This window comes from Balaenoptera borealis, assembly GCF_965194805.1.
Source record: "Balaenoptera borealis genome assembly, chromosome: 2".
NCBI lineage: Eukaryota > Metazoa > Chordata > Mammalia > Artiodactyla > Balaenopteridae > Balaenoptera > Balaenoptera borealis.
Genome location: NC_138867.1, coordinates 176,525,150 through 176,547,144, shown reverse-complemented (window position 1 = coordinate 176,547,144; position 21,995 = coordinate 176,525,150). Strand labels below are relative to the sequence as shown.

Sequence of the window (21,995 nt, the reverse complement as noted above, 5' to 3'; positions counted from 1 at the left end):
TCTGGAACTGGACCTGACGGCACCAGCACTCCTCCCAGCTCTCGCCTTGGCCACCCTGATGAAAAAGAAAGTGGGGTCCCAGGTGGGAGGGGGCTGCTGAACAGAGGTCTGGAAGTGGCTCCCACTGCCCCTAGAATCCAGTCCTGTGTTACACGTCTGTCTGCACCTGTGTGTACCTGTTCTGTGTGATTTGGATGGTGACCTGGACGAGCCTGTGTGCAGCCGGCCACGTGTCCGACAGGCTGGTCCTATGTTCATAAGGGTCTTTTGTGTGCTAGTGTTTGTGAGTTTTGCAGAGGGGCTGGCAGTGTGTGTGTGGGGTGTGTGTGTGTGTGTGTGTGTTTCCATGTGTGAGCAGCTCTCTGCATCTTGTGGGCACCTGCAGGCATGCTCCCAGGTGTATGTATGTGGGGCTCCTTGGAGCGAGGCTGGGTGCACCTCTTCATGAAATCTGTGAATATTTGCCAAGTGTCTTTTCACTAGGCGCTGTGCTGGGGACGCTGTGGGGACGGTGCCCCAGTCCTGTCCTCAGGGAGCACACAGTCTAGTGACAAAAGCAATTTCAGTCAAGGGGCTCCTATCGCAGCAGTGGGGGAGAAGGCTTGTGTCTCCCCATCCAGAAGGGCCAGAGTCCCAGCTGGGGAGAGGCAGCCCTCGACTCGGAAAACAGCAGCCCCTGCGTCTTGGCACCACAGCAAATCCCAATCCCGTGGGGTGTCCTGTGATCCAAACCTGCATGACCTTCTCTATCACCTTTTTCCCCTCACCCCCTCTCTCCTCACTGCTCCTAAACGCAGTTCTACCCCAGGACCTTTGCACTGGCCGCTCCTTCACTTGGACCCCTCACCCAGACATCTGCAAAAACTTTGTTCCCTCACCCGCTTCAGATGTCACCTCCTCAGTAACCTTTACCCATGCAACCTGTTTAAAATTGCAGCTTCCCACCCGCTTCCTGACTTTCCGTAGTGCGGATGGCTTTCGCACACTCTGTAATTTCCTGATTTATTGTGCCTGTTTGTTTATCGTCTGTCTCCCCGACCAGGATCCAAGTGCTCAGGGAATTTGTTACTTGGTTTGCTTTCGGATGCCAGGTGCCTAGACTTATGCCTGGCCCACAGTAGATGCTCAAGAACTCTTAGCTAAGTCGGAGGGGGCCTCTCAAAGGACTGGAGACCCCAGGCGACTCCCCCCAGGCTTTGCACAGTGAGGGCTCCCCATCGACCCCTGTCCCTTTGGGGGATCCAGGGCTACCCACCAGGGGCCAGACCAGGCCAGCTCTGCACCTGTCCCATGCAGACACCTGTGAGGCCTCTCCCTGGGGTGGCCTCATGGGTGCTCTTGTGTGTGAGGGTGTCAGCGTGGGGAGGCGGCTCCTCTGCAGGGCTGCGTGCATATAGGGTTTAGAGCCTGGAGGGTAATGTGGGGCCCCCCCTGCCCTTGCCAGGGGTAGGAGTGCCACGGTCAAGGACTGAGCAACCCCTCCTTCGTGGGGGCACTAGCCCAGGCTCTCTCTCACGCCCCACCCTTGTTTCAGTGGTCTGTGCCGGCACTGGGGAATTAGCCAAGTAGAAACCCCCCTGCCACCCTCCCCCCAACTTCAAAATTTGGGGAAGATAAAAATTGCAATAAATAGATGCCCAGGCTAAAAATAGCCTTGCCCACCCCCCCCCTCCAAAAGCTAAAAATAGCCAGGACCTCTCCCTCAGGGGCTAAAAATACCCGGTAGGCCAGGCCGCCAGGTGGGTGCTCCTGTCCAGGGTCGGGGAGGTGGTGCAGACAGGTGAGGGGCCCAGGGCAGGGTGACCCGGCTGTGGCGTTCCTGACACTGGGGCTGTGTCGTTCTCGGCAGGGGGAGTGACCTGTGCATCATAGGACTTTTTAACGTCCCTAGCCTCAACCCTCTAGATACCGGTAGCATGCCCCCCTGCCCCACCCCCCGCCAGTTGTGACACCTAAAAATGTCTCCAGACATTGCCAAACAGCCTGGGAAGAGGAGCAATATTGTGCGCCCTCCCAGGTGAGTACCACTGCTCTAGATCAGCGGTCAGCAAAGTCCCTCTGTGAAGACCCAGACAGCAAGTATTAGAGACTTTGGCGGGCTTACTAGTCTTCTTCTCCCTCTTCTTCTTAACCCTTTGAAAGTGGCAAAACCATTTTTAGCCCGTTGGCTGTGGGCAGTGTCCAGGCCACAGGTGCCCAACTCCCACCCTGCAGCACCACCCCCCTCCCGCCCCATTGCCCCTGGTGGTGGAGGTCAGGGCATCCTTGGATGCACCCTCATCAGCAGAGGGACAGCCCCACTGGGGGCAAGTCTGGTGCTGTCTGTCCCTTTCACCTCCCTGCCCTCACCTCCTCCCACTCCCCTGTGCTCGCGCCCTCACTGGTTCTCAAACATGCAGGCCCCGGCCAGCCCCAGGGCCTTTGCACGAGTCTTCTCCTCCCTGGGCACCTCTGTGGCTCCTCCCTCAGCTTCCCAGAGCTTTGGTGACGTGTCCAGCCTTTCCCCATCACCCTATTTAAGATTGCATGACACCCACACACACACACATACACACAACACTAGTACATCACGGGATTGACCTCTTTACGTCTGGCTCGTACCTGGCTGTCTCTCCAGCACCTAGATCGGCGCCTGGTGCACAGTACGTGCTCTAAAAGAGACGCATAGGATTGCTGGATATCACTTCTAAGCCCCATAACCAGTGTTGTGAGACTTTCAACCCGTTTCCCTGGGGAAGAGACAGAATGCAGAGGAGGGAGGTGGGGGCCTCGTCACACAGCCTAAAGTGGGCACAGCTGGGATTTGAACCTAGGACCCCGAGACCCAGGGCCTCTTCCCTCTCGCCCTGCCGAGCACCGTCTCCCCATCCCTCTGGTCTCTGCCCCTTCGCTGCTAGTCTGGTGGTAGCAGAGGGCCCCAGAGCCTTCTTCCATGCGCTCTGCCTCAGGCCCTGGCTCCCATGACTGTTTTCAGCACTGGTCTGCATGCCTGGAGTGAGTGCGAGGCTTGTGGCCAGTCAGGGAACACCTTGGCGTGGAAATGGACCACAGGCCACCATGGTACCAACCCCCTGTGGCGAGGAGCGTCAAAGAGGTGCCCGGTTGGCCTGCAAGTCAGGGAGAGCTTCCTGGTGGAGGGGGCTTCCCAGCTAAGATCTGGAGGGGAAAGAGGGATAAAGTGTAGGAGAGGGAGAGTTTGTGACAGGGAGGGGCCCGCCCTAAGGTCAGAAGGAAGGGGGTGGCTGGGGGGGAAGGAAAGACATTTCCTGGCCAGGCGGGGAGAGAGGACGCCGGTCTTGGGGGCCGAAGGACTGTTTGTGGGTTTGCGTTTCTACTTGTCCACGGGGCTGGGGAGGCCTGTGAAGGGGTCAAGGCCCATGAGACATGGTTGGAATGTTTAGCATGCGCTCCCTCTGGCTTGCTTTGTAGGAGAGAACTGCAGAGGGCGGGTGGGCGGGGCGGGGGGGGCAGTGGAGAGGCCAGTGTGGGTAGGAGGCCGCCACAGCTGTCAAGGTGAAGGCCCAGGTGGAGGCCTTGAGACATTAGAGATGGACCCGTGTGGGGCTTTCGAGACAGAGTTGACATGATTTAGTAGATGATCGGTTGGAAGGCAGAGGGAAGGGGAGGGGGAGGGGGAAAGTGCAGGTTTCTGGTTCTGACAGCAGTGTGGACCTGGAGAAACAAGGAGGGAGGGGGTGGGGCGCACCCTCTGCTCTCAGCAGCACCCCTCCTCACATACACAGTCTGATCTCCCCTTGCCAGCAGCAGTCTGTGAGTACCCGAGTCAGGGCACCTCTTGTCCCCACTCAGAACGTCCACGGCTCCCACCTCACTCCCACAGGCCCTGCTCACTGTGCCCTGTAAACCCGCCCTCACCTCTTCCCTCTCTCCCCTCACTCACTGGGCCAGAGCCACACTCCAGCACATTCCTACCTCAGGGCCTTTGCATATGCTGTTCCCACTGCCTGGATACTCTTTCTCCAGTACCTAGATGGCTCCCCTCCTTGAGACCTTTGCTAAAATGTTACCTTCTTGGCCAGGTGTTCCCTGACCACCCCATCTACATTTGCACCCACGCATACCCCCTTCACTCTCTCTCTCCCCTACAAGCCTATTTTCCTCCAAAGCACTTGTGACCAGGTGGGAGCTAGGTAACTATCCACTGAATGGACAACCTCTTCTATGGGTCTGTTTCATCTTCGTTCATTAAACAAATTAACAAGAACCCTCTCCTTGCCCAGGGCTGGGCATGCAACAGAGAGCCAGGCCAAGCCACGATGGAACTTTCCCTGGTGGGATAGACTTTCAACTGCAGAGCCCAAGTCCAATTAGGGGAGTAAAATGTGGAGACCCAGTGTGCCGCTAGTGTGGGTACGGGAGGGACCAACACAGTCCTGGCAGGCAGAGACTTTTGGAGGAAGAAGGGACAGAGGGCAGGAGTCCTCTGGGTATGTGAGAGAGAGATGTGGAGGGTGAGGATAGGCCAGAGCAGAGAAGGTGATGAGAAGGTAGCAGGAGACCAGGGCCTGAAATGCCATGTTGAGGCCTCTGAGGCAATAGGGAGCCATGGAGGACTGTAGGCAGGGAGGGATGTGATTGGGTTTTCATTTTGCAAAGATCACTCTGGCTGCAGGGTAGAGATCGGAAGTGGTGGGAGTAGCAGATAGATGGGGGAGACCAGGGAGGAGGCATCCAGGGAGAAGGGGAGGTTTTGAATGGTCCCACCCCCTGCAGTCCAGCACCACTTGGCAGCCAGAGTGACCTTTTAAAATTTACAAGACAGACAAACCCCACCCTGTGGCGCCGACATCTAGTGGGAGAGAGATAATAAGCAAATAAGTAAAACGCGTGGCTGACATGCTAGCGATGAGTGCCATGTAGAAATAAAGCCAGAGCAGGATGCAAGAGTGCTGGGGCCAGCAGGGCCTCCCAGAGCCGGCAGCGTTTGCGTAAAGACCTGAAGGAGGCAAGGGAGAAGCTATGCAGGTATCTGGGGAGGAGGGAACGGCCAGTGCAAAGGCCCTGAGAGGGGACTGTGCCTGGTGTGAGTGAGTAAGGGGGAAAGTGTAAAGAGGTGAAGGTAGGGAGGGGACAGGGCAGAGTGTGCAGGGCCTTGTGGGCCGAGGAAGGGCTTTGGCTTTTGCTCTGAGTGAGGTGGGAGCCATGGAAGGTTCTGAGCAGAGGAGGGATGTGCCCAGACTCAGATGCTCACAGGCGCCCTCTGGTGGCTGTATGTGGAACAGACGGGGCAGCAAGGGTGGAGAGCTGGGAGACAGGGGAGGAGGCGACAGGGCTGGACCAGGGAGGGGACCAAGGAGTCAGGAGAAAGTGAGCAGATTCTGAAGAAGGAGACGCAGGAGCTGCTGCAGGGATGAGAGGAGAAGAGGGGTCCAGGATATCTGTATGGTTCTTGAGCGCCTGGGAGGACTGGGCTGCCCTCTGCTGAGATATGGGAAGATGAGGGGGTGGAGCTGGGGGTTTGGTGGGGACCCTGCCCTCCCTGAGCCCACAGCCCCCTTCCTGAAGGAGGTTATGTGCCGGACACTCTCTGGGCACTTGCTCCGTCTCTGTGAGGGAAGTCTGTTAGTCCCAGAGTAGGGATGGGGAAATGGGCTCAGAGAGGCCAAGAGCCTGGCCCGAAATCACACAGCAGATTGAGATCCAGGAGCCAAGTCCTTGGACATATCCCAGGGCCTGCTAGTTACCCACCCTGCCATGCCCGAGGGTTTCCTGGAGGAGATGGGCCTGTGGAGCTGGGCTCTCGGGCTGCTGGGTTTGGGGAAGACTCAAGGCTGCTGGGGACGGAGCAAGAGGCAGGAAACTTGTGTTGAGGGGCCCGGAACCCCGCTGTTGGTGCGCCGGCCCCCACCCCCACCCCCGCATTCAGACTCCCACCCACTCAAGCACTGAGGGTTGCCATGGCAACCTCGCTGGATGGCAAGGTAGCAGCGCCTCCCCTCCTCCAGCAGCTGGTTCTCCTCCTATCACCCACCCTCCCCTGCCCCATCCCAGGGCAGCTGAGGACAGAGCCTGGGCCGTGTCACCCGGCCCTGGGACCCCACTGCACCCGCCCCTTGACTTGAAACTGATGTGGGGCTCAGGCAAACCCGGAGGCAGGTGTGGGACCAGTGGGCGGCCCATGTGACCTGGGGGTCCGACACACCTGGGGCTCAGAGGGTGGTGGGCCCTGTTTCCCATGGGTTAAATTGGGGTCACTCAAGCCCTCTGAGGCTTGAGGTGGGGACAGACACAGGTGGGGGCTCACCTGACCCGTGTGGGCGTGTCCACTTCTGAGGATGCTTACACAGATGCAGTGGGGGCCCAGAGGAGGGGGCTTTCGAGGGCCCCCAGGTCTCCCCAGCTCCCCATGCTCAGCCTGGGGTTCAAAGACCCCTTGCCAGTCAGGTGCCCCTGGGATCTCACTTTCCTCTTGTGTAAAATGTGGGTATACACCCCCTGCCCCCTTACTAAGTTCTTCTGAGGATTAAAGGAGATACAGGCATGCAGTGCTCAGAATGGGGCACAGAGGTGTCAGCCGCTGCCCCTGGCATCATGGGTGGTTCTGGCAAACTGGAGATCCCAGCTGAGTCCACACACCCTGTAGTTGAAAGGCTCCCCTGAAGTTGTGTGGTTCAGGGCCCTGCCCCCATCTCTGCCTCAACTCCCCCACCACGTGCCCTGACACCCTGTGCGAGTTTGCTAGGGCTGCTGTGACCACATACCCCAGACTGGGCTCTGACAACAGAAATTTATTATCTCCCAGTTCTAGAGGCCCGGAGTCCAAGATCAAAGTGTCAGCAGCGTTGGTTCCTTCCTCTCCCCTGGCTTCTGGTGGTTTGCCAGCAGTCCCTGGCTTGTAGACGCATCACCCCAATCTCTGCCTCCATCTTCACGTGGCGTTCTCCTTGGTGGGGCGGGGGGGGGTGTCTGTGTCCAAATATCCCCTTTTTATAAGGACACCAGTCTGATTGAATTAGGGTCCACCCTAATGACCTCGTTCATTTTAACTTGACTACCTCTTTATGTCCAAAGAAGATCCCATTCTGAGGTGCTGGGAGATAGGATGCCAGTGTATCTTTTTAGGAGGGGAACACAATTCCATTCATCCCAAGGCCTCGGGGGTAGTCAGGCCTGCGCCTCCCAGGTGGTTCCCACCTATCCACGTCTGACCTCCCCTCCTCGCTTAGGTGAGCCTCAGGCAGCAGGCGAAACTCCCCGGGGCCGAGTGGGCGTGCAGTCAGGCCAGGAAGAGAGGGAACAGAAGTTGCAGTGCCCAGTTCCCCTGCTCCAGCCCCGAGGTGCGGACAGTTCTGGGGGTGCCTGGGGCTTCCTGGAGGAGCTGCTGCAGGGAAGGGGCTTCAGGGAGCAGCAAGCAGCCCATGGGGAACACCTTCTGTGCCCCTGAGGCAGTGGTGCCCAGCCTGTGTGGGCCAGGCTTGGGCCCCAGGTCACAGGGCAGACGCCCCATCCAGCTGCCCCCACCACCATCCTTGTGTTCATCTGGTCGATATTTGTTTGAGGACCTACTGCACGTCTAGGCACCAAGGGACGGCCTCGGGAGCTTCCATTCTCCGGGGGCTACAAAGGAAATCCACGAGCGGACAAGTCAAGTCACACAGCAGTGACGTGATTGGTGGGGGATGGTGGTGACAGTTCGGCCCAGGACACTCTGTACTCACTATGCACCGGGCATGGCCCTGTGTGTTTCACGGGTATGAATTCATCTTGTCGTGCAGCTACGCTATGAGGTAGCCCCATTTTACCGAGAGGAAGATGGAGACGTGGGAGGTTATGGGATGGTGGGGACGGGACAAACGGGCACTGAACGCAAGGTGCTATGGTGCAGGGTGGCGGAGGCCCACCCGCATCTCTGAGGAGGGGACATGAGCTGAGATCGAAGGGACACAGGCCGAGACTGCATGGTGGGAACCAGCGTGGCTGGAGCAGCGGGAAAGGGGCAGGAGCCGGGCGTGCGTGACCTCATGGGATGTGGAGTGGGAGCCTCGGCAGGGATTTAAGCAAGGGAGCAATGTGTCGACATTTTTTTTTTTTTTTGGCCGTGCCGAGCGTCTTGTGGGATCTTAGTTCCTCGAACCCGGGCCCTCGGCAGTGAAAGCACTGAGTCCTGACCACTGGACCACCAGGGAATTCCCGACATGGTCTTTAAAAAGTCCCTCTGTGGAAACAACCTGAGTGTCCATCAATGATGAATGGATAGGGAATTGCCTGGCGGGCCAGTGGTTAGGACTGCTTGCTTTCACTGCCGAGGGCATGGGTTCAATCCCTGGTCAGGAAACTAAGATCCCACAAACTGCCTGGCACGGCCAAAACAAAAACCAAAAACTTTGACATCTACACACTACTACATATAAAATAGATAACTAATAAGGACCCTGTATAGCACAGGGAACTCTACCCAATGCTCTGTAATGGCCTATATGAGAAAAGAATCTAAAAAAGAGTGGATGCAGGTATAAATGATTCACTTTGCTGTACACCTGAAATTAACACAACATTGTAAATCAACTATACTCCAATAAAAAATTTTTAGGACTTCCCTGGTGGCGCAGTGGTTAAGAATCCGCCTGCCAATGCAGGGGACACGGGTTCGATCCCTGGTCCGGGAAGATCCCACATTGCCGCAGAGCAACTAAGCCCGTGCGCCACAACTACTGAAGCCCGTGGCACCTGGAGCCCATGCTCTACAACAAGAGAAGCCACCGCAATGAGAAGCACATGCACCGCAACTAGAGAAGGCCTGTGCGCAGCAACGAAGACCCAACGCAGCCCCCCCCAAATTTTTTTTTTTTTTTAATGATGACTGGGTAAACAAAATGTGGTCCGGCTGTACAGTGGAATATTACTCAGCCAGAAAGAGGAATAACTGACACAGGCTACAACATGGGTGAACCTCAAAAACGTTTTGCTGAGTGAAAGAAGTCACACACAAAAGGCCACAGATTGTATTGGGATTAGCCAAAAAGTCCGTTCGGATTTTTCCATAACTTCTTATGGAAAAACCCAACCGAACTTTTTGGCCAACACGATATGACTCCATGCATATGAGATGCCCAGAACAGGCAAATGCGTAGAGACAGAAAGCAGATGAGTGGTCGCCAGGGCCTGAGGGGAGAGGGGAGAGGGAGTTCTTGATTAACGGGTACCAGGTTTCCGTTTGGGGTGATACAAACGTTTTGGAAATAGATCGCAGTGGTTGTGGCACAGCATTGAGAATGCAGTTAATGCCACTGAATTCTGTACTTAAAAATGGTTAAATGACGAGTTTTATGTCACATATATATATATATTATACCATAATGTTTTTAAAGGCCCCTCTGGCTGCCAGTGGCGGGTGAGGGGAGGCGGGGGGAGCCTGGGCTGCGGGAGTGAGAGGGGCTGGAGGGCGGCTGGGAAGAGGTCAGGGCCGTTTGGTAGAGATGGTGATGCCCAGGTCTGGAGGGGGGCTGCCGAGGGTGGACGGGTGGATGCTGGGGTGTTCTGGAGATGCAGACCCAGGACTTACTCCTGAACTGGCTGTGGGGGTGAGGGAAAGAGGAACCCAAGATTTTGACTCCTGGGGTTTTGGCCCAAGGACCTGGGAGGAGGGGGGGACCAGGCACTGAAATGGGGGACTGTGTCCAGTCTGGTCAGTCTCCAGATGCTTCGGAGACCCAGATGGGGGTGTAGACCTGAGGAGGGAAGCGGGGCGGGGACTCAGATGTGGCAGTCGTCACGGTACAGATGGTGTCTAAAGCCACGAGGCTGGTTGGATCCCTGAGGTGGGGTGTGGACGGGGAAGAGGCCTGGGGTCCTGGTGTCCCGGGGTGCAGCCCGGGAGGAGGAGAAGAGCCGCCTCCTTCAGATGGACGCTCCCCGTGCCCTGACTCTCGCTCTGCTGTGACAGCACCCTCTGATGGGTCCCTTGCCGGTCTACTGTGTATGTAGACTGTTGTCCTTACCAGAACCCTGCAGATTCGAGGTTTCGAGGGAACTGGGGGCGTGAGTGGGGAGGACCCGCTCAGGGTCACGGGGCATGAAATGGCAGGGTCGGGCTCCAGACCCACATTGGCCGGCTGCCCCCAGAGCCTGGCATCCAGCAGCCTCTCCAGCATTAACCAGACGCTAAGGAGTTTAACTCCCTAAGGGAGAGCCAGGGAGGAGATACTCACCAGTTTCACTCTCTAGGGGAGGGTCAGGGAGGGGAGCATCCATCAGCCTAGGGTCAGTCCCCCCCACCCTCTGACCATGGTTGGAAGATGGGGTGCAGGAGAAATGAAGTGGTGAAGAATGCCACCCCCCCACCATGTAGAATTGTAAAGTGCTATGAAATGAACCAAAACCCATCAAAGGCCATATGTGGACAGGGTTGCGGGATAAGAGACAGTTGTGGGCTGAGGAAGTAGAGGGGGGAGTTTCCTGAAGGCTGGGCGCTGGGGAGGGTGCAGAGAGCTGCTGCGGGTCGGGATCGGGGAGCAGGGCTGCAGGGTTGCCCTGGGAAACTACCTTCCCGTCTCACATGAGAGGAGACAGGCCTGGAGGGATGTCCCGCCCCATGAGCGAGCTGCCCTCATCTTTCTTGAGAACCTGTGCTGAGTCCCTGCCCTCAAGTTGCTCATGGTCTAGTGGGGAAGGTAATTTTTACAAGAATGTAATTTCAGGTGCCGTGAATTAAAAATGGGGCTAGGGACTTCCCTGGCGGTCCAGTGGTTAGGACTCCGTGCTTCCATTGCAGGGGGCAAGGATTCGATCCCTGGTTGGGGAGCTAAGATCCTGCATGCTGTGCGGCATAGCCAAAAAAAGAAACAAACAAACAAAAATGGAGCTGAAGGATGGCAAGCGAGGGCGGCGGGAGTGGTTAGGGTGGTCGGGGTAGGTCACTCTTCTGGGGTGCCCTTGAGGTTGAGCCCTGAATGGTGAAAAGCTCCAGCAGGCGTGTGGGGATGCTGGGAGAGCATTCCAGGCAGAGGAGCAGCCCAGGCAAGGGCTCGGGCTGGAAGGAAGCTGGAGCTTCTAGGAACGGGAAGTGGGTAGGCTGGAGAGCATGGTGTTGCTGGGTCACCAGCGGCCTCTAGGCCCTGATGAGGAACAGAGACCCCAGGGGAGGGCAGAGTGGGAGGTGAATACTCGGATTTACATCATTAAATGGTCCCTTAGCACTGAGTGGAGGGCAGGTGTGGAGGCAGGGAGGCTGGGAGGAGGAGGAGGAGGCCGGGACAAGCATCCAGGTGCAGTAGGATGGTGGCCTGGTCCTGGTGGTGGCACTGAGGGCCAGAAGTGGGCAGGTTGGTGAGATACTTTGGAGGCAGAGCCCTTGGGACTTGCTGATGGAGTTTATGAAGGGGAGGGGAGGAGAGGAGTCAGGAATTGAGGAGGATTCCTAGGTTTGGGTTCTGAGATTCATTCAACAAGCATTCATTGCTGTGTGTCAGGCCTGTTCTAGAAGCAGGAGCAAAACAAAGCCATTCAATGATCCCTGCCGGTGCAGGGGCCCTTCCATAAAAGGGAGAAGTAGTTACATTTGAACCAAGGCCCAAAGGGGGTGCGGCAGCAGAGGAAGAGGCCATGTGAATAAATGGTGGACAGAAGATACATGCAGAGGAAGTGACAAGTGCAAAGGCCCTGGGGCAGGACCTGGTGTGGTTGAGGAATAGCAGGAGTGGCTGGAGCAGAGATGGGGACAGGGAGTTAAATCAACTGGCGGATAGGCTTTCATTTTGTGGGGGGAAACAGTAGTCGGGGTTCTTTTGAGAGATTCCAAACTGGAAATAAGGGATTTGGAAAGTACTGGCTGGTCGGTGGTGTTGAGACTGTAGGACAGGCTGGGGTGACGGTGGGAGAGGACACACCAGGGGTTTGCACACTGGAGGGCCGGTTAAAACAGGTGCTGGGGAATTCCTTGTCGGTCCAGCGGTTAAGACTGTACTTCCACTTCAGGGGGCACGGGTTCGATCCCTGGTTGGGGAACTAAGATCCTGCATGCCACGCGGCGCGGCCAAAAAACAAACAAACAAACAAAAAAGCATGGGGTGCTGACCCTCCTCAGAGAATGTGCATTTCTAGCAAGTTCCTGGCCAGGCTGGTGCCCCTGGGCTGGGGCCATATTGGAGAACCAGGGTGTAGATAAAGCAAAGGACTAAAAGTAAAGATCTGGGTGTCCAGTCTCGAGAGGATCCAGGGGAGACGGAGGCAGTGAGAAGAGGAGAGGCCGTGAGGGAGAAGAAGTGGGTCAGAACCCGGCTCTGTGCCCTCAGAGCCGCTGTGCCTGAGGATGGGCAGACGGGGTGGGGTTGGGGGAAATTGCAGGGGTTGCCACACAACTTCCACCCCTCCTTCACCCTCCCTGGCCCCCCAGGGGCTGCACCCACCCCTCACCCTGCCTGCTTGTCTCCAGCTTACCCTGAGGGTTCCCCCTGAGAGGAAAGAGGGGACTCAGTCATCCCTGGTCCCTGATCTGTGGCGCCAGCCAGCTGGATTCTAATTAGCTACCAGAGCCAGAGAAACGGGAAGCAGGGGACCAGGGGTGGGGACCTGGATTCCTGCCCAAGACCCAGAGGCTGCAAGCTGGGGCCAAGACGCCTGGGTCCCCCACCCTGGACGCTGTGCTGGCTGAGAAAGCTGGGGCGGGGGAGACAAATAGGCAGAGTCTTGATTTCGGGTCGGGGAAGAGGCTTCCAGAGGGCTCTCCTCCTCCGTGATGGAGGGTCTGAGGCCTGCCTGGGTACAGGTGGGCCCTTCATAGCTGTGACAGCCTGAAGCGTTGCCCCAGCCACCCGAGGGGGGCTGTCAGGTCCCAGGAGGTGCTTCCAGGAGGTCCAAGATGCCCAGATGGGTGGGTCCATCTGTTGGGGTGGGAGTGGAGGGTGCAGTGTAAGCCAGAGGCCTTGGAGGGGGGTCAGCCTGTGGCCCAAGGGTGCAGCTTCTGTCAGATACGGCTGGCTCGAGGGGGTTACATCGCCCAGCCCCTCTTGGGGCTGCAGGATGGAAGCCCTCAGCCGCCAGCAGGAGGAGAGGGGACCGGCCCAAACACCCCTCCTACTAGGCCCGCTGGGGGTCGGCCGCTGCCCCCACCTCACTCTCCCTGTCCTCCCCAGACTGGTGGGCCAGGCCGTGGCACCCACCTGGTGATGCGGGGCGAGGCCGCCTGCACAGGCCACTGAGAGCCCCGAAGCGCCCCAGCCGCCACCATGGCCCGCCTGGCCGCCGTGCTCTGGGGTCTCTGCGTCACTGCCGTCCTGGTCACCTCGGCCACCCAAGGTAGGTGCTGCTGGGGCTGGGGAGGGGCCGTGCCTCCAAAACCCTGCCAGGAGGGCGGATAGAACACTGAAATACCTCCCGACCACTCGTTACGGTACCCGCTTCAGACCACTCAGAACCAGGCCAGAGGAAGACTTGGTGATTATGCCCCCTAGCACCACCAAGGGGTCCCCGGATCAGCCCCTCACCCCCCAACCCAGAGCACCAGGGTCCATCCCACCGGGGGTCCTAGAGCCTGGGATTCGGGATGTGGCCCCCCGGGACCGGGACAGGCCTTCCTGGTGAGCCGATGCTCTTCTGTCTAGTGTGTGTCTCTCTCAGTGTGATTACGTCTCCGAGGCTCTCGCTGGGAAGAAGGTTTAATTAAAGCATGCCCGCTGACGTTTATTTAAAAACAACTAATTACCCGGCTCGGCCCTATGCCGTTCCCGGGATCCTGCACACACCACAATTAGCGCCCCGAGCCTGCCCGCCCACCCTCACCGATTACTCAATTACAATCCCCATGGTGGGCCCAGGTGGGGGCAAGGGCAGGGCGGGAAGAGAGGCAGCGAGAGGAGGCCCTCTAGCCTCGCCCTCGCCCTGGGTGTGCCCCCTGCCTGCCCCTCCCAGCCCTGTCTGGAGGGCATTCATGGTGGACCCTGCTCCCCAGTGCTCCCTCATACAGCCCCACCCTCTGGGGAGCCACAGAGGTGAAGGGGGCATTGTTCAGCCGTGCCACAGGGCCTTGGCACTGCTCCAGCCAGCTTGCACCCTCCCCTCCCCCAGCACCCATGTTCTCTACCTATCCAGGTCCTGCCCCACAGCCCCAGCTGGCCTGGGAGGGGCTGCTTCCACCCCCCAGACCCATCCAAGCCAGCCCTCCACCCCCGGCCTCCTTCCCGGGTCCAGGAAGGGCTAAAATTAGCTGCGGAAGCAGATGATGCTAGAGGAACGCACGTAAAACTTTGCGGCAAGTGGGACTCAACTCACCCCAAAAAACCCTGAGGGCCTAGCTGCCAACGCCGTTGGGCCCCCAGGTGGCATTGGAGGCACTAGATCTTGAAAAAGGGGCCCATTTGGCTCTGCTGCCATCATGCACTGGTGCCTTCTCTTCATCTACAAGTGACAGTCCCCATCTTGGAGCCCAGGGCCACTCTGTGCATCCCCACTTCCCTCTGGCACCCTGCAAGGCTTGGCTGGGACCAGTGTCCAAGAAGGTGGCTGACCCAGCAGGCATGGACGGTACTGAGCCCACTCCGTCCAACAGAGACTCGCTGCCTTAATCATCTTAATGATAACAGTAATTAGTGGCTTGCCATCTCACTGTGTACCCTGTGCACTGCAACCCTCTGCATGGATCTATGAGATAGGCGTTATCAGCTCCTTAGGGAAAGGAACGGGGCACAGAGCTGGTCAGTGACTGGATGAGGCCACCAGCCAGGGAGTGGCCAAGCCGGGATTCAAACCCCAGCCAGGGGCTTCCCTGGTGGCACAGTGGTTAAGAATCTGCCTGCCAATGCAGGGGACACAGGTTCGAGCCCTGTTCCGGGAAGATCCCACATGCCGTGGAGCAACTAAGCCCGTGCGCCACAACTACTGAGCCCATGTGCCACAACTACTGAGCCTGCGCGTCTGGAGCCTGTGCTCCACAACAAGAGAGCCTGCGATAGTGAGAGGCCCGTGCACCGTGATGAAGAGTGGCCCCCGCTTGCCCCAACTAGAAAGAAAAGCCCTCGCACAGAAACGAAGACCCAACACAGCCAAAAATAAATAAATAAATAATTAATTTTAAAAAAAAATCAGCCAAGAGAAGAGGTGCATGGAGCAGTATCCAGGAAAGTTCCATGCACGGGGTTCTGGCGGTCCGCTCCCAGTGCAGTCACGGGCAGCAGGAACTCTCCTGGCAATGATAAGTGACAACACGCGTGTTGTACAGTCAACCCAGGAAGCTCCCCTGAGCCTTGGTGTCCAGAGTCTTTACTGGGGCTCAGTCACGTAGACATGGCTGACCTCAGCCTCCAGCCCCTCCAGAGGTCAGCTGATACCTCATGACCCAAAGCGCCTACCTGGAACCGCATTGTTAGTATACTAGTTTGCTAGGGCTGCTGTGACAAAATACCACAGACTGGGAGACTTAAGCAATAGAAATGTATTCCCTCCCAGTTCTAGAGGCCAGACGTCCAAGATCAAGGCGTCAGCAGGGTTGGTTCCTTCTGAAGGCCACAAGGGAAGGATCTGTTCCAGGCCCCTCTCCTTGGTTTGTCGATGGCCATCTTCTCCCTGTGTCTCCACATCGTCTTCACTCTGTGTGTGCCTCTAGGTCCAAATTTCCTCTTTTTATAAGGACACCGTTCATATTGGATTAGGACCCAATAGGGCCCTATTAATGGCCCACCTTAATGACCTCATTTTAACCTGATTACCTCTGTAAAGAAGCTATCTCCAAATTCGACCACATTCTCAGGTACTGAGGGTTAGGGCTTGATTTCAGCATTTGAATTTCGGGAGGGGGAAGACCCAGTTCAACCCATAACAGTTAGCACAAGCTGCCTGGCATGGCTCAAGGGCCCCAGGTAAACAAAGGCACTCTTCTCAAGCAGGACACTTTAAGGGCTTAGAGGGCACCTCCCAGGAGCCAAGGCAAAGGCCAGACTCTCCTTGGGCCAGGTTAATGGCCTTACTACACAGGTGGGCACACTGAGAAGCCCATTTTACAGATGAATAAACTGAAGTTCATACAGTCCACATCCCAATATAGTCAAGCTGGAGGTGGCGCCTCTTCGGCGGGGGTCTTCCCTCCCTTCCTGGGCCCGGGTGTGACTCCCTCCCCCTCCTCCCTGCAGGCCTGAGCCGGGCCGGGCTCCCGTTTGGGCTGATGCGCCGTGAGCTGGCATGTGAAGGCTACCCCATCGAGCTGCGGTGCCCGGGCAGCGACGTCATCATGGTGGAGAACGCCAACTATGGGCGCACGGATGACAAGATCTGCGACGCTGACCCTTTCCAGATGGAGAACGTGCAGTGCTATCTGCCGGACGCCTTCAAGATCATGTCCCAGAGGTGAGGGGCCCCACCCTGCGGGGCTCCTGGGAGATGGGGTGGCAGCAGTCCCTGGGGTCAATAAGGTGCCTGTCCTCCATGCGCCCCCTGGCCAGCACATCCCGTTCACCTTCAGTCTTCCTTTTATGCATTCGACCCATGTTTCCTGAGCAATTACTAGGGGCCGGGTCCCATGCAAACAGCAAATAAGACCCAGCCCATGCCCTGCCAGCCTGTCACCTCCCCAACCTGTACCCTCTGCCACAAGCCCGTTGCCTCCAGAAGCTCATCCCAAGATTAGTTGTGGCTTGCAGAGTAAAAGCCATGGCAGGACAGAGTGAGATGTCATGGGAACTGAGAGACAGCTCAGAGGTCTGGTCAGGCTTCCCTGAGGAGGTGATAGTTGAACACAGATGGCAGAAGTGTATGTGCTCGTGAGGGTCAGAGAGAACGTGTGTGAGAATGTGAGGGAGGGAGTGTGAAGACTGTTTATGTCTGTAAGTGTGTGAGTGTGGGGTGCATGTGTGCAAAGCTGCAGAAGCCTCCTTTCACACTCACACCCACACCACCTAGAGCTGGTCAGCTCTTCCTTCGAATTATACCCTGATGTGACCGCCACTTCCACCGCCAAGCGCCCCAGGACTGCTACGGTATCTTCTGCCCCCTCTCCTTGCCTACTATAGTCTGTTCCCCCCCCCCAATAGCAGCCAGGGGGCGCTTGTGAGCACCTGAGTCAGGTCCTGTCCCTCCTCAGATCACAGCTCTCCTCGGCTCCAACCTCACTCAGCGCAAAAGCCTGAGTCCTCCCCTGAGGCCCCCAAGGCCCTGCACGTTCTGCCCTGTCCTCTCCCGGCCCTCACCTCCTCCACGCTCCTCCTCACTCACTGGGCTTCAGTTACCTGGCCCACTCCTTACACCCATCAGGCATCTTCCACTAAGGGCTCCCTCAGGGCCTTTGCACTGGCTGTTCCCCCTGCCTGGAATGCTGTTCCCCAACACCCGCATGACTCCTCCTCCTCCTCACTCAGGGATATTTTTTTTACCTCACTAACCTCTCAGCGAGGCCTGCCTGACCACCCTCTAAAATCACAGCAACCCGCCCCCCGCCCCTGCCACTTCCCAGCCCCTTCCTTGCATTCTCGCTCTCCTAGTCCTGACTTCCATCCACAGTCCCATTGGCTATTTTGCCTCTTTATCGTGTCTTTTTTTATGTCTTCCCTCACTAGGCTGTCAGCCCCACGGGGAAAGGGGGTTTTGTCTGTCACCACTGTGTCCACAGCCAGATACGCCACAGGCGCTCACTGAATTTTTGCCAAACGCCTGAGAGAATGCAGGGTTCACTCCAGGATCCTGAGCATAAAAGTGGAAAAGGGAAGGAGGCCTGGGGCCAGCTCTACAGCTCCTTGGGGATTCTAGAGTACGTCACTGGGTGGGGTCACTGAAAGCCTCCCGAGAGAGTTTTGGGCAGGGCACAGGCGTGATCAGGTAGGTGGCTCAGGTGGGTGGGCCAGGCCACAACCGCTTCATCCCCTCCCTCCCACTGTTTCTCTCTCAAACATCCATTCTGGGAATTCTCTGGCGGTCCGGTGGTTAGGATGTGCTCTCTCACTGCCGAGGGTCTGGGTTCGATCCCTGGTCAGGGAACTAAGATCCCACAAGCTACACAGAGCGGCAAAAGAAAAAGAAAAAAAAAAAGGAAAAAATCAAACATCCATCCCCCTCCAGCAATCTTGTCCCCCTTCCCCGCTTCCCGTCTCCCGACACCCCTGCATGAACAGTCCCAGTGCAGCCTCTCTTTCCTCCTACCTCCTGCCTCCAAATCCTCCCTGCCCACTTCACTCAGCACCGGCCTCAGGGTCCGTGATGTTCTCCGCCGTGTCCCCAAGTACCTAGCACAGCGACTGACCCAGTTCCAACGCTCGTGGGGGTCTCAGTCCTAGAGGGGGGGGCACACTGAGCAGTGTGGTCACTGGGGCTGAGGGATCGTGATGAAGCCACCTACCTGCTCCACTGTCTTCACACCTGGAGGCTCTTTATATTAGTGAGGGTCCAGCGCCACTACTCTGACGGAGACACCCCAGGATAAATACAGTGACCTGAACACGATCAGAATTGGAAAGGCCCTCAGCACCCGCTTCTCTCTGTCTCAGCACTGCAACCCACCCCACCCCCCGCCCCAGTCCTCCCCTCACCCCCACTCCCACCTCCTGGGCCAGAACTCAGTCACGGGCACTTCCAGCTGCACAGGAGGCTGGGACATGCAGTCTCCAGCTGGAAGGCCAGCGTTTTGGGGTTTTTCTTTTTGTTTTCGTCTTTATATGGAGGTGAAATCCACATAACATAAAATTCACCATTTTAAAGTGAACAATTCAGTGGCATTAATTACATTCGCAATATTGTGCAACCTCTGCCTCTGTCTAGTTCCAGAACATTTTCATCACCTCAAAAGGAGACTCCGTCACCCTTAGCAGTCACTCTCCATTCCCCGCCCTCCCCCGAGTTCCTGGCAACCACTAATCTACTTTCTGTCTCTGAATTTGCCTGTTTTGGACATTTCATATAAATAGAACCGTGAAACACGTGGCTTCTGTGGCTGGCTTCTTTGACTGAGCGTGATGTTTTCAAGGCTCGTCCACATTGTAGTGTGTATTAGAGCTTCCTTCCTTTTTATGGCTGAATAATATTCTGTTGTATGGATGTACCATGTTTTGTTTATCCACTCCTTTGTCGATGGGTTGTCTCCACCTTTTGGTGATTGTGTAAATGATGCTGCTATGAACATTCGTATACAAGAATTTGTGCAGGAATACACCTGCAGTGTTACAGCAGATGAAAGCACTTCGGGGAATAGAACTAGTTCTTTGGGTCATAGGTAACTAAGTCTCTGTTTAACCTCATGAGGTCAGTGTTATATTTTTAAAGAAGGGGGTTGAGGTGGGTGGGTATATGCAGATCCTCATTAGTTAAGCACTCATTGGTTAAGGGCAGGATTGAAGGGAAGACACAGGAGCCCCCTCTGCCCTGTACCTGTCAGGAAGCACCCCCAAACCACTTTAACACACCCACAGTCAAGTTGCTGTCCTGCCCAGCCAAGACTTGGCCTGCTCCAGGGAAACGGAGACCTTGACCATGGGAACAGACAGCAAGAAACATCTTTTTGTTGTCATTAAGTAGGCCTCCTGTTACATGGTAGCCAGCCTCCTGAGAAGTTGACAGACACTCGGGGGTGTTCCCCATGGGGAACCAAGGATGGCTTCAGCATGAGGTGAAGACTCTGCCCCTCTCCTGACTGCAGAGCCTCACAGCAGGGCTGTCCAAAGGGTAGGACATGTCAAGACATGGTCTGAGGTGGACACAGGCAAACGCTGTGAGCATTTCATTAATAGCATCTTTGCAAAGACACCACCTTGTGTGTATGGCTTCACATCTTACTCTTCTGTGAACAAAGGAGGGGCTTTATGGTCAATATAGGAAAAAAAAAACAAGGACATAACGGCACTGGTGACACTCAGGATGAAGTGATGAAGCGTGGCTGGGGAAGCAGTTTATGGGGCCACCCCTCTGGCCCAGCCCTGAGCTTCATGCCGTGCCAGGGCTTAAAAATAGAAGAATCCTATCTGGTAGGAGAGAGCAGGCAGGAAACAGAAAACAACGCCCACACAAGGTCCCTGGCGTGGTCTCCACAGTTCCTTCCCAATTTGGGGGTGTCCATTCCTCTCCTGACCCTGGGCCCCCCCCACCAAGTTCCAGGCCTGTCTTTTGCCAGCTCCCTGTCTCTCCTCCACAGGTGTAACAACCGCACCCAGTGCGTGGTGGTCGCTGGCTCCGATGCCTTTCCCGACCCCTGTCCCGGGACCTACAAGTACCTGGAGGTGCAGTACGACTGTGTCCCCTACAGTGAGTCATCTTGTTCCTCATGCGGACACGGGCCCTTCCCCCTTCCAGAATCGAGTGAGGAGGAGACACCTTGAACACACACACACACACACACACACACACACACACACACACACAGGGCCAAGTCGGGGCCAGGCACACGGGGGGACAGCTGGGCCTGCTCCCTCCCTCACACATTCTCTTCACCCAGACACCCTTGTCCACACTGGTGTCTGCCCCACCCACACCCCCACCCTCACAGACTCTGTCCCCATCCACTGGGCACCTTCTCCAACTCTTGTTACCCTGGCCTGCTCACCCTGCTTCTTCGCACGCCCTTGGCTTATTTATACACTCCAAGGCCACACCCACGTATTCCACTTGGCACACTTGTATCTCTCCTCTCCTCTCCCTGGACCTTGACCTCGCTGCCCTCTAATTCCTCTGCCTCCCTCCTCTTCTCTCACCCCTTCCCTTCGTGACCCCCTCTTACACACCTGCTCTTCCCTCTCACTCACCCCCCTTTCTCTGAGTTCCCTTTCCTTTCTCTTGTCCCCCTCACCCCTCACATGCGCCCACTCCTGCCCCTTCCCAGTCTTGGAAGCTGGACTCTGTCCTCACACAGAGGCAGACCACCCTCTGAGGCCTGGTGGCAGATCAGGTGTGAAGGGCTAGGGGCATCTTCCACAGATTCCTAACTCTTGGTTTGTTGGCCCGTTACCACAATAGTACTTCCTGTCTGCAGAGGAAGTGCCACCATGTTGGACTGAGGGTGGCACCAGGAAGCCTGAGAAAGGTGATCTGGGGAGCCAGGGGCCTGCCATTCTTGCACCTGGCCAAGGGGAGCAAACAATGACAGGGTCTCTCCTCCTCAGCACCCCACCCTTAACGTGGCCCTTCTTTCCAGCCCTTACTCTTCCCTCCCTTTCCCCCCATCATCCATCCCCTCCCCTCCACCCCCAGCTTCATGTAGCCAACCTGGAGGTAGGGCCTCCGGGCAGAGGGGGGAGGAGGCAGGGCCACCAGGGTGTCTGAGTGTGTGGGGGGGTAGGGGCGGGGGAGCAGGAGACCCCGTGACTCTCCCTCCTCTCCCCTCCCACCCCAGCCTTCCCCCCCTCCCCCCAACCTTTGATTTCTCCTCGCAGGTGACTGACTGCAGACGTGCTGGGGGAGACGGGACAGCTTATGTGCTTCCATAACCTTCTTCTTTTACTCCTCACCCTTTCCTTTCAGCGACCAAGGCCTCCAGCCACTGCCTGAGAGGGACGCCCATCTGATCCTTGAAGCCTCCCCACAGCACTGGGGACACCGCCCACCCCCACGGCTGGGGCAGCAGGGAAAGGGGGCAGGAGTTGGGGAGCGTAGCACAGTGGGGAAATTGGGCTGGGTTCGAGGCTCGGCCCCGGCCCTTGGGTTTTCTAGCTCTGAAACTTGAGCAAATGACTTAATTTCTCTGGGCCGCTGCAGAAGGAGGCGAAAGTCCAGGAGATCGTGTGTGCGAAGCGCCTAACCCAGGGCTGGCCACAGAGGCTGCTCCTGGTGACACAGTGCTGGATGTAAACTCCTCCAGGGCGGAGGCCTCATCTTCACCCGCCCAGCGCCCAGACCCAGGCCTGGTTCAGGATGTGCTCAGTAATGGTTTGGGTGCCCTTTCGATCCAACTGAACCTATATCTTCCTCTTTAATGGTGGGAGGGGAATCAAACACCTTCCCTGAGGTGCTGCCCGGAGCACAGAGAATGTGGGTAAAAGCTCCCTGTGCACCCTCAGCCGTAGGTGTGAAGGAAACGGTGCCTGCTTTGGATAGCCATGTGGCCTCAGCCGTGTTGCCTCACTTCACTGATCCTC

At 57.0% G+C, this 21,995-nt stretch overlaps 1 protein-coding gene across 5 annotated transcripts in view; it reads left to right on the top strand.

Moving 5' to 3' along the window:
* ADGRL1 (adhesion G protein-coupled receptor L1) overlaps positions 1-21,995 on the top strand; it is a 47,441-nt gene that overhangs the window by 4,013 nt on the left and 21,433 nt on the right. For all 5 annotated transcript variants that reach the window (XM_082383115.1, XM_082383113.1, XM_082383114.1 and 2 more), the window contains 3 exons: positions 13,092-13,254; positions 16,080-16,293; positions 20,060-20,169. In XM_082383115.1, coding sequence (XP_082239241.1) covers positions 13,185-13,254; positions 16,080-16,293; positions 20,060-20,169 — 394 coding nt within the window. In that variant the 5' untranslated portion in view covers positions 13,092-13,184. Of the gene's footprint in view, positions 1-13,091; positions 13,255-16,079; positions 16,294-20,059; positions 20,170-21,995 lie in introns of those variants that run through there.